This window comes from Poromitra crassiceps (assembly GCF_964638095.1).
Source record: "Poromitra crassiceps genome assembly, chromosome: 16".
NCBI lineage: Eukaryota > Metazoa > Chordata > Actinopteri > Beryciformes > Melamphaidae > Poromitra > Poromitra crassiceps.
Genome location: NC_139645.1, coordinates 39689408 through 39705860, shown reverse-complemented (window position 1 = coordinate 39705860; position 16453 = coordinate 39689408). Strand labels below are relative to the sequence as shown.

Here is a 16453-nt window from a genome sequence, read left to right as displayed (position 1 = left end):
ATATATAAATATATCTATATATATTTATTTTCAGGTTTTTATTCAGAAAAAATGATTGGTCTCATACGTTTGATGGTGGCTATATACTCTGGTCCCTCTGTTCCCACCCAAATGCAGGTCCTTTTGCACCGCGACACACATGGATACACCGTATCGATACACATGTATCGATACAGATGTATTTGATACAGATGTATTGATTCACATGGATACACTGTATTGATAGAGGAGTCATGCAGCTACAGCAGTGTATTTTGCTATGCCAGCTTCCACGTGATCCCACAATATTAAAGCTTCGCTGAGTCAAACAAATGTCCCTCCATATATCTATTTATGAATACATATTGCATAGGATTATAGCCATGCTGTACAATTAAAGAGAGAACAAAATATAAATCAATCAATGAAATTGGGAAATATAAAAATTATTATAATATTTTTTTTTTTTACAGATTTGCTATCATTTGAACACTCATACCGCAACGTTATACAAGACACCTAAGTTACTCTGGAAATCAAATGAAAAGAATACACTTATTTTGCCATTTTCATGTAGCTAGTTTAACACACAGTAGTCATTTTGTGTAATCACTCTCAGATAAATACTGTCATGGAAGCCCTTGCTTCACAATAAAAGTTCTGATAAAAGTGGACTTCTCGTCACAAAATCAAGCATAGTTAAATGACCATGATATGCTGTACAAATTCTCAAGAATAAAACAATATCTTTTTCATTTAGGATGACTCCATAAAAAACATAGGTCATTCTGGATGCAGAACAAAAAGCCACACTTACATGAGGGATACCAACAGAAAAAATGTCTATTCTGAGTATCCTATTGCGTCATTATCTTGCATGCATTTGACATGATATGTAATACAAAAAGGATCGATGATCAAATGAATAACGGAGACATCAACAGCACATTAAAAATGTGTCCACCACTCTGGTGCTTTTTTAGTCTTTATATCGTCATCCTGAAATCTTCATGTAAGGCATGCTTAAGACAGCCACCATGTTCTTTATGTTGCCAGTGTTATGCTGATATTGTTTCTCATCAGATGAGACAAACTCTCTCCACCTTCATGTACCATCCCCTCATGTGGTCAAAATAGGCAGTTTACCCATCTCATCTGTGAAGAGAGAATCAAGCGGAAGGTGTTACTACGGATAATTATCCTCCCAGTGAGTTCTATATTTAGACCCCCCTCCCTCACAACACTTACTTCAATGCGTAAATAGCTTATTTTGTATTCCTCTGGCGAGTGTTTTTCTCTTTGTGGTTGTTCGTTGAATTTGTTTTCCTGTGAAAGAAAGCGTTGTGATTTAGTGACCTGAAGTTAATGGCACTTCAAGCTACAGCAGCCATTATTTCAGTATGTATGGAGTAGAGCCCGACTAATACATCGGTCCACTGATATTATCGGCCCGAATATTGGCCGATATATCGGTATCGGCCGAAATGTTTGCCGATATTGCCGATTTTCTTATTTTTTTTTTTTTAAGTTCTAGACAGCATGTTGTCTATATTTGATCTTTTTTCTTAACTCAAGTTATATTTGATGTTCTATTTGTGTTTTTGTATTTCTAGTTATTTCTAATTATTAAATTCCAGTGAAGTTTACTGTTTCATTGCATTGATGTCATTTTGGACAATACCTTTTATTGATGAGCTGTAAAATATCCTGCCTACATTACATATCTCAAGACACATCAAGTCATGTCTTTGTCAAGTGTTTGATATTTGAGGGATCATTGCAACATCGATATCGGCATTTTTTTTACTCCCTAATATCAGTATCGGTATCAGCCTCAAAAATCCAGTATCGGTCGGTCTCTAGTATGTAGCAGCATCTATATGGCTGTAAGAGTATTAAAATATATCTCAGTATGTACAGTATGTAGCAGCATCTATATGGCTGTAAGAGTATTAAAATATATCTCAGTATGTACAGTATGTAGCAGCATCTATATGGCTGTAAGAGTATTAAAATATATCTCAGTAGTATGTACAGTATGTAGCAGCATCTATATGGCTGTAAGAGTATTAAAATATATCTCAGTATGTACAGTATGTAGCAGCATCTATATGGCTGTAAGAGTATTAAAATATATCTCAGTATGTACAGTATGTAGCAGCATCTATATGGCTGTAAGAGTATTAAAATATATCTCAGTATGTACAGTATGTAGCAGCATCTATATGGCTGTAAGAGTATTAAAATATATCTCAGTAGTATGTACAGTATGTAGCAGCATCTATATGGCTGTAAGAGTATTAAAATATATCTCAGTATGTACAGTATGTAGCAGCATCTATATGGCTGTAAGAGTATTAAAATATATCTCAGTATGTACAGTATGTAGCAGCATCTATATGGCTGTAAGAGTATTAAAATATATCTCAGTATGTACAGTATGTAGCAGCATCTATATGGCTGTAAGAGTATTAAAATATATCTCAGTATGTACAGTATGTAGCAGCATCTATATGGCTGTAAGAGTATTAAAATATATCTCAGTATGTACAGTATGTAGCAGCATCTATATGGCTGTAAGAGTATTAAAATATATCTCAGTAGTATGTACAGTATGTAGCAGCATCTATATGGCTGTAAGAGTATTAAAATATATCTCAGTAGTATGTACAGTATGTAGCAGCATCTATATGGCTGTAAGAGTATTAAAATATATCTCAGTATGTACAGTATGTAGCAGCATCTATATGGCTGTAAGAGTATTAAAATATATCTCAGTATGTACAGTATGTAGCAGCATCTATATGGCTGTAAGAGTATTAAAATATATCTCAGTAGTATGTACAGTATGCAGCAGCATCTATTTGGCTGTAAGAGTATTAAAATATATCTCAGTAGTATGTACAGTATGTAGCAGCATCTATATGGCTGTAACAGTATTAAAATACTTACATTGGTCCAACTGGTTCGTCATCTTTAACGTGAGGAGAGAATAGAGAAGAAAGGAAATGAGATGTCAAAATATTGGACAAAGATTAACAACCACCTATTTCTAAATCCATCTCTCACAATCTCCCTTTTCAATCCAGAATGAGCAGATGTGCATTCAATAGGAACACATGACACGAGATCCAGATGGCTCACAGAGTTCTTTCAAATCAAACATTTTAAATACAATTGCTCTGTGATTTTGAAAAGGCCTACTTCATGATGGGTGTGCCATTGTGACTGATTTAGCACGAAGATGTGAATCTCTAAAGGTTGCTCTCAACATTCCTTGGTTATATTATTCTCACTCAATAGCCATTGGTTATACAGTATCCCTGTGCTACGTTCTACATAAAGACGAGCACCTTAAAATGCACAATGTTTCAATCAATAATTACCACAGTGGGACAAAAACACAAAATGGCCCTCTCTCTTATCCCACAACACATCAGTGGAATAAATGATACACACTAGCTAACATGAGAAAACACTGCAGGAAGAAGAATCGCAGACAAATAGTCAAATAATTATATTAGAATTTCACAATGTGCACAATGAGTGGATATTGTTGCATTGGAGAGTTAGTTGGTTGAAAGAGGCACAGGCCTCGCAGGTTGACAAGGTGGTTGGTGTTTGTCATACAGGTGAGAATGTGTCAACAAGTCAGTAACTAGTCACAAGTCACAGTGACGTTGTTTCTATGACATGCAGCGAGCTACACGTCAGGGAAGAGCAGCAGCATTCCATGGCAGTAATACGAAGCACATTATGCTGGTTATATAATGTTAGACACAAAACCATGGTTCTGTGGTCGTCTGGGGGGGTAGGATGGAACGTCTATCAGCACATCACACCCTTTCCCACACTTATATATATGCCACACAAGCTATATTTGTCGTTTGCAAGCACATAACACAAATACAGACTGTTACTGTGTGAGAGTTATACTTGGATCAGGCTAAAAAACATTTGATTGCATTCAATCCGATCGCATGAGTTGTAGTTGTACCTGACACCTTATGGGTGTAAATATTTCACTTAAATTTGATATGATGTCAAAAAGTGACCTGATATTTTCCAAATGATCACACACACACACACAGCAAAATCTGTAATTTCAGCAAATTGGATTTGAAAGACAGGATAGAAATGTCAACATCTGCCTCAGAGCCGTTATCTATGGAGTATAAACGACAAACATCTAAGCGACCATGGGAGCATAATTCATAATGCATGCAAACCCCCCCCCGGGAATACAGGAAGCTCAGAGGTTTTAGAGAGACTGTGCAGAGCGAGCACGGAGTCCTCATTTCTGATTTGAATGGCGTAAACATGGCAGATATAATCCACGTTAATCTCCTCATTTTTCCAATAGATGAAACCTAGGGGCCGTGCTCAGTGCACAGACACGTTGGCATATATTCTTGTATTGATCATCGCTGTAGTGTGCTACAGTGTAAACATCAGCATCGGAAGGGTCGGAAAATAATCGATAACACTTTATAATAACGACTTCATAAATCAATAAGAAATATCATTATTTAACATAAGTTCAGTATTATTGTTACTATTATCAGACACAATTCTGTTATGGGCACCCAAATACAGTACTGAATTCTTTAAAGACCACTTGTTACTGTAACTCTTTAATGGGAGCCAGAATAGTGTGTATTGATGCTTCCCCTCCACTCAGTTTTTCATCGATTTTTAAATGATCTATTTTGTATCCTGTAAAAGTCTCTATTGTGATTTGGCAAGACTAAGATATTATTATTAACCCACGTCAGAAGCCATCAAAACCATTTCAATATCACCTGTGAAAACATGTCAAACGACATGGGCCCTACCTACTGTCATGGAAATGAAAATCAATGGAGACAATTTCAGAGTGATCTGTGCATAAAAAGAAACTTAATAATTTGCTATGTGAATATCTCTCATAAGCAAAGATCATAATGGTCTCTGATGTACTGTAGGCTAGTAGAAACTTATGATGTACTGTAGGCTAGTAGAAACTTATGATGTACTGTAGGCTAGTAGAAACTTATGATGTACTGTAGGCTAGTAGAAACATACAAAATTGACAGAGAGAGAAAGAAATACTCTGAAAACATGCAGCATCTGTCACTTACCACCCATTTAGTTAATGTTGCCATTTGGAAAGAGGAGGGAAAGAATAGTAACCAATTAACCAATTAAGTCATATAAATAGTAACCAATTAAGTCATATATTGGGTCTGATAGTTGATGCTGTGTATACAGTGTCTGATAAACCCTCAGGATTATGAACACTGTTTCACTGCTATCAATATGATCGTCCAAATGAGACATCATTATATTATTATGGTCATTAACTGTTGGAAAGGTTCGATGTGAAGCTTCCTGTTCTAATGTGCATCTGGAAAGGTCATATTAGCATATGTGTCCCGCTTCTCGCCACACCACTCGAGGAGCAAGGAAGAGGTCACTTCTTTACTACAAGTCTCCGCTGCTGGCACAGCTGACCTTATGAATATTCACAAGTTCAGAAGCAGCCATATCGTTCAGATCTGATAAGCTCTACTCTTGACGGCTGGTGACGTTGCATCCGAGCTCCTTGCCAGATATGGGAGTTACTGTTTAACTTCTGAATATAAATGCTCCTGCTGAGATCTTTGATCTGAGCCTCTGAGGCAAATCTTTACTGAAGTAGTAGCAGGCCCAGGAACTGCTACATTTTCTGACTTGTGTTTTTCACTCTGGTACTTGATCTGAATCAATCTGCAGTGTTTTGTTGATGCCATAAATGAGCACAACCGTCCTAGCCTACTAGCAGACACAGGCTGTATTCCCAGCTCGTATATGGCAGGTCTGAAAAAAGTCATATCATATTTCTGAGAATGCATTATTGCAATACTCTGGAGGGGAAACAGATTCATCAGACAAAAAGACTTGTTATATTTGTCTGATGCAACAATGATTTAAAAAGGCCCACTGAGGACACTGTGTGCATGACAGATCCTTAGTGAGAGCCAATGTAAAAATGCATTATATGATTTATGAAGCAAGGACACTGGAAGGGTAGATGGAACCAGATACCTCATGCAAAGGGTATCTGCTAGGGATGTCACAATATATCATCCCACAATATATCGCGATATCAAAACGTGACTATATGTACCGTTGAGATGAAATCTCATATCGCGAGGGGAAAAAAACCTGAACATGGTGGCACTGATCTGCATCTGATTGCATGCTCGCTCTCCTTTTCATTGCTTTGTTTGAACAGACGAGGGACGTTACACAGACACGGAGGATGAAAATAATGAAATTACTCAAATTAGCGTGGAGGATGCCCCCTCAACTTACAAATCGATCACAAAAAAATATTGTTAAAATATCGTATCGTTATCGTGAACCCAATATCGTGTATCGTATCGTATCGTGAACTGAGTGTATCGTGACACCCCTAGTATCTACGGTGCACGGTATCCATATATACCGTATGCTGTGAAAACACATAAATTATATGATCTTCTATGATTGAAATCTGAAATCATAGGATTTCACCAGGCTCAGAAAGACCGGAAAACTGGAAAGTGAGGTTGTGAACCTTGAAGCCTCATATCTGCACAATAATAATTAAAACTCATGCCCAGTGGATGGGATCTTTGCCATCGCTTCCATAATCAAATATGGCCACACCAACTATATTAAAGTTATGTTATTCTCCTTTTGGGAAATCATTAGTCTATACTAGGGTATAAAGTGAAGAAAAAGCGCCAAAGTTTAGAACTTCAAGAGACATGATTTCACTTTGAGACAATGATACTCCCATCTATTAAACATATACAGTGTGCTAAAGTAGGAAGGAACACACAAATTAACTTAATATTGGAGACAGGGTGGCTAAATTGTTACTGTTCTTCTCATTATTCAACAGTGTATTCATCAAATAGATTATTTGATTATTTATTTATTTATTATTTAAAATGTCAGTGTATGCCCGTAAATTGGCTTAGTCAGTAGGTGTGAAAATGCTTGCTCAGGAAATCTTTGAATGCATTTTGAAAATACATTCCCTATTTAAATGAGATACAGCGATATAACAGAGGGGGGGTTGCAAATAGATTGTGTTACATTGCAAGAAACCTTTTTAGTGATTTATCTGCAGCCATCTCTGGTAACAAGTCATAAGTACGTCCTTTTCTTACCGTCCATGATCTCGTCTGGCCTCTTGCGTTTCTCGTACACGACGATGATGACGACGAGGATGATGATCTCTGCCAGCACACCCAGGAAAGGCCACAGCGGTGCGAGGTGGCTGCGAACCCGTAGAATAGAGCTCACGGCGTTGGTGCCAATCCCGTTGGTGGCGTTGCACTGGTACAGACCAGGATCTGTGCTTATATCCAGGTTGAGTATATTCAGCTCTGTGTAGTTGTCTCTGCTGCTGATGAAGAAGCGTCCAGTGGAGTTGTCAATGTCCTGGAACAGAGTCACCATTTATGAAAGTCAATTTTGGCATTGATACATTTGGAGTAGAGACACAGTAGGCAGGCGTACGTTTTGCAAATCAAAGTTTGCCATAGAGACACTGCATGAAATAGGCCACGCCCATCACGGGGCAAAGCTCTCCATTCACTTCCACACACCAGCGTAATTTTCCTTGAATTAAACATCGCTAAAAGCTGTTGTGTGGTGGGGCTGCGCAGACAACACATGTAAAAAAGAAAATCGCCTATTAAAGTTTTTTTGTACTCCCGAGCAAAACAAGGAAGCCATTGAGAATTGGCGAGAAGAAAAATGTGGATCTAGCGGTCAAGGAAGTAAGTTGGAGTGTTCATCTTCCGTATATATGATCTTTGTGTGCAACACGTGACATAGGAGAACGCCAGGATTGGGGGGGGAGATTTTGTTTGCCCCCGTTTTGGGCGTGGTTTCTGAATGATGGCAGTGTCTCTATTGGGTGAATCGTGTGTGTGTGTGTGTGTGTGTGTGTGTGTGTGTGTACCGTGTAAAATGCCCCCTCCAGTTTACGCCATGTCCAGGCAGGATGCGGGTAACCGACAGACTTGCAGTACATCATTGCATTTTCCCCCTCTTTTTTATTTTCACTTCGCTTGTGACCAGTGATGTCAGGAAAAGCTGTAACGATAAAATAAATAAATTCATAAATCACATCATTACCTGAGTTTGGCACCAGTTAGACGTTCAAAGGAGTATTTGAACTCCTACCAGATGGCATGAATAAGGAAATCAAGATGAGCTGTTCTGGCTGTGATTATAATTTGTATTATTGAGATAACTATGACAGTGAGATGTGTTTTAATTAAGATTTTGTACAGTTCGCTTGTTACATCGTAACAAAGACATTTTCGTAACTCGAAGCCATATCAGTTCACTGATGAGGTTATGATGAGCAGTCGATACGCTATTAAGAATAAGTGTGCTTAGTCAGTGGGTTCTTTTGAAGTTTACTCTTAGATTCTATTTTTTGATGTGAAGGCAAACTTGATCATCATACTCTGGAAAAGAAAATATATAGACACCCCCTACCCCCTCCTCCTCCCCAATGGTTTGTCTGGAACAAACCAAACCAAATGATTACAAGTCAGCCATCATAGGGGTGGAAGTTGAGTGTAACATCAGAGCCTGCAGATGTTCTCATCCGAGAAGATGACAGCTCTGTGGTGAGTCAACATCACAGAATCTGAGTCAAAGGAAAAAGGTGTGAATTGGCTCTGATAAATGATGAAACTGTCGGTTGAAAACACAACAGAAAGGCTATGAAAGTTAAGGGTATATGTCATAAAGCAGCTGCAGTAAAGGGCCCTATTTAAACCATTTATAGTGCATGGTTTAAAGCATTGACCAAAAAAAATATTTGCAAGAGCCACATTCCAAAAAAGTCAATTTCCTCAATTTATTTTATTTTATTTATTTATTTATTTATTTATTTATTTATTTATTTATTTATTTATTCATTTATTTATTTTAAGTATGACTTAAAAGAGCCACAACTACCCAGAAAGGAGCCGCATGTGGCTCTAGAGCCTCGGATTGAGTATCACTGCTCAAGGGGTTGTTCTTAGGGGCACTTTACACGAGGACGGTTTCCTATGGTGACGGGGCATTATTTTATCGTTAGTGCCTCCCTTTTAGACGGCGATGGCGAATTTGGGCTTAGGAAACGACACATTTTGAAACCACCCTCCAGAGTGAAATTCTTCGTGACGCTCCCCGCTGAGGGCTCCATGTAATCGCTTTGAGACGGCTCATTTCAGAAACTCTGACGTGCCTGCACACCCGGAAAAGTCACACGGCAGACGTGCTGTGTATTTCTGATACCGTTTTGACTAATCCTGGCTTCCTCTGACGTTAATAGATCAATCAAATGTTTTCCAGTTATTCCTAGGCTGCAAACTTGTTTTAACATGCAAATCGGAGTGTTTTCTGACGAGAATAAAGTAACGTTAACGCTATGTTATGTCAGACTGTTCTCATCCCCCATGCCAAAGCCCCCGCCTCAGCCATGAGAGGCTCAGAGCGCTGCTGCTCCTGACCTGCGCGCGCCCCCGCGGCCCGGAGCTTGATGCTCGTGCATGAGCCCCTCGTGCGACGAGCAACGCCCCGTTGACCATCACACTGCCACCTAGCGACCTGGCATGTACATTACGGCGTTTTAAAAATTCAACAGCGCTCATGTAAACGGGGAGCAAGGTGTGAAGGAAACGCTATTGTGTCGTTTCTTCCAGAAACTGTCCTTGTGTAAAGGGCCCCTCAGTCTCTTAATAATGAATTCAATTAAATGAAGACTTAATTAATCATAGTCATAGTAATAATCAGAGTGTGATGTCCCATTCCCCTTTGAAAGCCAGGTGTGCTTGCACCTTTGGCGCATTGCTATTTAAACGGCGGATTCGTCAATTTGGAGAAACCCAACGGTTCTCTGCTGAGGAACTCGTGCGTGAAGTGGAAGCGCGTGAGCAGACGACCATCTACGGGAGGAGCAGCAATCCACCAAAGCTCCCTGAGGTGAAGCAGGCACCGGGAGGAGGTAGAATGTGCCCAGAAAAAGAGGCGTGAATCAGTGAGTGATCATCACAGTCAGAACCTGTGAGGACCTAGCATGGCTCATTGATGGGTATAGTGGAGTGGAGTGTACAGTATGTGGACAGCAAGGACATGAAAAGGCAGAAGCCGTGCGCAGGGCACGAGTGTCTACAGGAAATCATCACGAGATTACCCATGCGGCCTAAGGAAGGGAATTCCCCAATTACCGGTATTTGCGTTTTACTTGGACAAACCAAGTGATTCAACTACTGCATTATTCAGAAGACCCCCTGTTCTTGTTTTTGTTTTGGTCCAAGTGAAATCTTCTATGGTCTCTCGTGATCCTGAATATAGCTGAATCACTTGCTTTGTACAATTTTACCAAACGTCTGGGAAAATGAATGGGAAAATGAATCCCTTAGGCCCCATGCCGAACCCGGAAAAGGGGCGTGACTTAGGCACTCTCTTTACCTCAATTGTTTTGAATGTAGCATAATGTGATAATAACCAATCATGTGGCTGTGTGTCGGGTAGGTCGATGTTATGCATCGGGTGAAAGTCAGATGCCTTTGGAGTTTATTTTCATTACTTTTTGTTGGGCTGTGCTTTTTAATATTTACTGTTAAAGTCCCTGGAAACCAAGAATAAATGTTTTTTTGAGTTTGTCCCACCACAGAATTTTTTTAATTAATCGCCCAGCCAGATTAAAATGTCTCAAAGTATATAAAATGAGGTAAAAAACAACAACAACTAAGCAGGCTGGCATTTATAGTTTTGCCCGGGGCTCCTTATTTGCATGACTTGCTGGAACTGTTTGTGTGCTGCTGTGCGTAACAAGCAGAGTGTATGAGTATTGTGCACCCGCCTATGTAGGTGCATCTTACTATCGGAAATGGCAATTTTCACAGCAGCCATTTTGTGTCTAAAAGGCAGGGTAAACACAGGTGCAACCAAAACATTAACGAGGGCCCCGGCACTGGAACAGCTAAATGGATTGGAAGTTGGAAACGACTCATTCATGTTTTGGTTGCACCTGTTGTGTTTACCCTGCCTTTTAGACACAACATGGCTGCTGTGAAAAAGCTCAATAATGTGTCATTTAAAGACCTGGGACCAGTTGCACAAAGCACCTTAGGTTAAGATTTCCCTTAGTGTCAGAGTTAAGGTGTCCATAAAATAGAATCGGCTGCACAAAACACCCTTAAATCTTCTCCATAAGGTTAGACATTTTAAGGACAATATAAGCACAAGATTTAAGGGTGTTTTGTGCAGCCGGTTCTATTTTTTTTTGGACACCTTAACTCTGACTCTAAGGGAAATCTTAACCTAAGGTGCTTTGTGCAACTGGGCCCTGGTTTTTATTGGTCAATGCAATCAATTTGTGGTGTCTCAAGATAGCAACTCAGGCCGTGTCTCGTCAAAGACGCGTGGTCAATGGGTCAGCGTGGGGGAAATCCTCCCGTTTTCCCCCACGGCCACACACACACACACACGTTAACGAAAGTAACGTGACCGACTGTACCTATGCGGCAACAATTCGCCTGACCACACCTCACTGTAAGACCATGGGCGCACGGATGGGCGCAAGTATATTTGCTGTTTAAACAACGTAGGCGTTGGGCGGCTAAATGTCAACTGTGTCTGTCAGAAACGAGCAGTGATGCTTGACGAGTGTAAGATAGAGGAGGAGCTCGTTATGTTTTTTCACAGAAAGAATTCTGCATTGAACTCACAGCATCAGTGAGATCACTGTTCCCGCCTCTAATCCTCAAAATTACACCAATTAACTCCATGCAATTAAGCAGGATAAGGAAGAGGCCTGGAGTGAAGCGCTTTTCAGCTGTGCATGGAGAAGCAAGCAGGAGAGCGACATCACCACACTCTAATTATGCTGCACACGTGCTGCCAGCAGGGGGAGTGGCCGAGCTCATTTCTGCATTATCCCCACTGTATTATGCCAATGACTGACAGCACAGACAGCCAATGACTGACAGCACAGACAGCCAATGACTGACAGCACAGACAGCCCTCTGAGTGGCACTAACAGGCGGAAACCTCCCGTTCACACTGCTGACAACCTGTGATCACTAATCCCACTGTGCTAGCCTGAGGTAGACTGTCCCTGTATGAGGTAGACTGTCCCTGTATGAGGTAGATTGTCCCTGTGTGAGGTAGACTGTCCCTGTATGAGGTAGACTGTCCCTGTATGAGGTAGACTGTCCCTGTATGAGGTAGATTGTCCCTGTGTGAGGTAGACTGTCCCTGTATGAGGTAGACTGTCCCTGCATGAGGTAGACTGTCCCTGTATGAGGTAGACTGTCCCTGTATGAGGTAGACTGTCCCTGCATGAGGTAGACTGTCCCTGTATGAGGTAGACTGTCCCTGTATGAGGTAGACTGTCCCTCTGTCCCTGCATGAGGTAGACTCTCCCTGTATCAGGTAGACTGTCCCTGTATGAGGTAGACTGTCCCTGCATGAGGTAGACTGTCCCTCTGTCCCTGTATGAGGTAGACTGTCCCTCTGTCCCTGTATGAGGTAGACTGTCCCTCTGTCCCTGTATGAGGTAGACTGTCCCTGCATGAGGTAGACTGTCCCTGTATGAGGTAGACTGTCCCTGTATGAGGTAGACTGTCCCTGTATGGGGTAGACTGTCCCTGCATGAGGTAGACTGTCCCTGCATGAGGTAGACTGTCCCTCTGTCCCTGTATGAGGTAGACTGTCCCTCTGTCCCTGTATGAGGTAGACTGTCCCTGCATGAGGTAGACTGTCCCTGTATGAGGTAGACTGTCCCTGTATGAGGTAGACTGTCCCTGCATGAGGTAGACTGTCCCTGTATGAGGTAGACTGTCCCTGTATGAGGTAGACTGTCCCTGCATGAATGAGAGATGTGTGAGGCAGATCAAGGTCATAGCCTTCAATAAGACCTGCAGATTAAGAGACGTCAGATGGAGAAAAGTCAACATTTAATCTTCCATTATGTGCTATCCCATTTAACGTTTAAATAGTTTAATGTTGTGATTGCGAGTATTTGTGTAAAATGATACACACTTGAACAATCTGTTGTTGTTTTTCAAGCGTTTTTGAAATTACCAATACTCAAGCTAAAATAAATCATTTTTGTCGAGAGATGGGTGTAAAAAATATACAAAAAAAAATTGGAAATGTGAGGTAGCAAATGTGTAGCTCTGGCAAGCTTACTATCACGCAGAATCAACCCTCCTCCTGCCATAGACATGCCTGGGACCGGATTCAGAGCGTTAATCCCACAACATCACACAACCCTCCATCTGTTGCCTGTGAGCTGAGTCCTGCAAGGATGAGTGCGTGTGCCAAGGACACTGTAGGCGAGGCGAGGCAGCTCAGTGAACTGCTGCCAGGAGCGCAGACGCAGAGCAAGGCTGCATGGCTACCACAACCTGGGTCACCAAAGATCTCAAACACCTCTAGGAAATGCCAAGAGCACTTGAGGACGAAAGGAAATGCTCTATCAAAACATTCTGCATTCCTTTATTTAGTGTATTCAAAGTACGAAATCATGCATTCATTATAATTTGAGTGTATATATATATGTATATATATCAAGTTTATCCAAGGAAGAGACCGTAAGTCACAGGCCTGCAGTCTGCCGATGGCTAGGGCACTGCAGTTTGTGAATGGTGCATCATCTCAGAAGCCAGTGAAAGCAGAACATGAGTCAATAATGATCAACAACCAATTAGGGATGGGCATTTCTAGCAAAAACACTATTCGAAATTCGCTGGCCAAAGTCGACTTTTAATCGAAATTCAAAAAAAAAAAAAAATGTAAAATAAAAAATAAAATAAAAAATCAATCAATAATCTTTTTTTTTTTTTTTTTGTGAGTGAAATGTTGCATTGTCTCCCCTGATTCTAAGTATAGTCGAATCGCTTGGTTTGAGCAAGTAAAACAATTTTTATAAGCATTTTAAGCAAGGTTTATGGAAAAATGAATGGCGGATGAAATCCCATGAAGAGGGAGAGGTTGCTTATAAAAATTGTTTTACTTGCTCAAACCAAGCGATTCGACTATACTTAGAATCAGGGGAGACAATGCAACATTTCACTCACACAAAAAAAAATAATCAATAAACGAATTTCGACTTTCAATAATAAAAGTCGACCTTGATAATAACAACGATTATTCGAAAATTCGAAATTCGATGCCCATCCCTACAACCAATCAATAAACAATCAATTTCACTCACAAACGCACACGGCCATCACCCGTGTTACAGCATCACCCGTGTTACACCATCACCCGTATTACACCATCACCCGTGTTACAGCATCACCCGTGTTACAGCATCACCCGTGTTACAGCATCAGGCAGTGCTTTAGCATGCTCAGTATAAGAGGCAGGGCATGCTCAGTGTGCATCATAGCCATGGCACAGCACAGCAAATTGGCTTAAGCGTGACACTCGGGCAAGCTTCTCTTCATACGGCCCCTTATTCAAGTCCGTGGCCCCGTTCCAATACCCATACTTGTACTTCTTTCTTGTAGTATGTACTGCCGCTGCCCTCACAAAGTATGGATTGTAGTGTGCAGCATGCATGCAAAATGCATACTATTGGGACACACTACATCTGTCGTCACGTGAGCTTCCTGAACTCCGACCTCTTGCTCACTTCCGCCGACGTCCGCAGCGCCACATTTGAGTTTTTTTTTTTTTTTTTTTTATTCAATAAACAAAGTCTGGCAGTAACAAACAGTACATTATACAAAAAATTCAGACTAAACATTTACAAAATTGGAACAGACAATCAAATAAACAAAATAAAATAAATAAAGCAAAAACATTAAGTCAGAGATCTAAACAGGAATCAAGATATGCATGTTTTGGTACACACCATGCTTGTTTGGTTTTAACATATTTCAAGGCTTTCTTAAAGTTAATTATCTCATTCATGAACACGCAGCTCAGTCAGTGCGACGTAACTCCAGTAGGTGGCGGTAATGCACAAAAAGTTGTTTGCCAACCGCCATAAAACATTAGAAGAAGAAGAAGAAGAAGACATAACTTCCTGCTGCGCAAAGGATTGTGGGGAAGTTTGGCTGAAGCAGCATGCATCGATGCATACTCCGAAATAGGAGCTGATGTAGTACAACATCCTGGTACTCTTGGCATACTGCATCTGACATACTATGTATTGGGACATACTACCGTAAATCTTTTTTTGCCTACTAAATAGTATGGAAGTATGGGTATTGGAACGGGGCCCATGGCTCTGCTGACAGCTTGAATGAAACCAACACGGTAGTTTAAATGTTCAGTGTGTAACTGCTCATAGAGAGGGCGTGGCCTTGTGTTTGTGTGTATGTGGTGAGCATGTCCATTAAGCTAACTGTCATCACACAAACCTCTTTGTCAGCAAGGACTTTGTTCACACAGCTTTAGGTTGTTTGTTTTTTGTAGGACACCTCCAGCTATTAGCTATTAGCTTCCAGCTATTAGCTATTAGCTTCCAGCTATTAGCCTGCTAAACCTCACGTCAACTCACATTTCATTTCCTTCTACCAGACCGTCTGGCCTCAAGCTTACACCCAGTGTTTGCAGTGGACGGGTGTACTTGCCTTGACAGACAACTCCTTCAGCCAATCAGCGTCAAATCCACTCGGGAGAACGGCAAAAACAGCGGCTGCGGCGGCGCCGCCAGTGGCGTTCCTGATTGGCCGGTTATGATGGCAACTACGAGGTGGTTTGCTGATTGGCTAGAGCACTTTGTAATTTCTGAAAACACCCTCCCAGGGCTGGAGGCCAGATGGTCTGGTAGAACAAAATGAAAATGTGAGTTCACGTGACCGGCTGGTTTACCAGGCTATACAGATATAGAGGCTATTTCTCTCTCAGTCGAATGCCACAGATGACATGGAAAGAACTCAAATCATATATTTTTAGAACCTGAATATTTCACACACACGCACACACACACACACACGCGTGCAAACAAAAAAGTTGGGCAATAGAATACATCTTTTGAACGAGATACCTTTGTGTTATTCAAATGGTTCAGGTCTCATCACACAGTAGAAGGAAGAGGAATCTTACCTTTTACTGCAATAGTAGCGTTTGCGTTTGGCATCATGTAAAATGTGTAAACACACATGTATTCCCCAGAGGCATCTGCCCGCGGTTTATTGATTCTGCAAAACACAAAATAGTAAGTTGTTCCATAGATTTAATTGACTCTTATTTTGCAAGTCGTTCATATTGTAATTGATAAAGTATGGTCATTTCAGATCAGCTCAGTAGTCATTGGTTTCGACTGACTGAAGGTTCTACAAGCCATGGGAGAGAAGACGTTTTCTTGCAGCATGAGAGCTTTGCATTCTGCAGGGGAAATATCACCATCGACATTTTCACTGTGGTCTTCAGTGTGTTACTGATGTCATGTGACAGGAAGTAACCAATGTGTCTGATCTTGTAGCTA

At 40.8% G+C, this 16453-nt stretch overlaps 1 protein-coding gene across 1 annotated transcript in view; it reads right to left on the bottom strand.

Annotated features, from left to right (window-relative positions):
• Positions 1 to 138: 138 nt before the first annotated feature.
• The window catches only part of LOC310791357 (neuroplastin-like), a 55476-nt gene continuing 39161 nt past the window's right edge, over positions 139 to 16453 (bottom strand). The window contains exons 4-9 of the mRNA XM_083653046.1: positions 16072 to 16166; positions 7961 to 8094; positions 7161 to 7434; positions 2932 to 2953; positions 1228 to 1305; positions 139 to 1134 (exon numbers count right to left, since the gene is read on the bottom strand). Of these exons, the coding sequence (XP_083509172.1) occupies positions 1245 to 1305; positions 2932 to 2953; positions 7161 to 7434; positions 7961 to 8094; positions 16072 to 16166 (586 nt within the window). The 3' untranslated portion in view covers positions 139 to 1134; positions 1228 to 1244. The remainder of the gene's footprint in view (positions 1135 to 1227; positions 1306 to 2931; positions 2954 to 7160; positions 7435 to 7960; positions 8095 to 16071; positions 16167 to 16453) is intronic.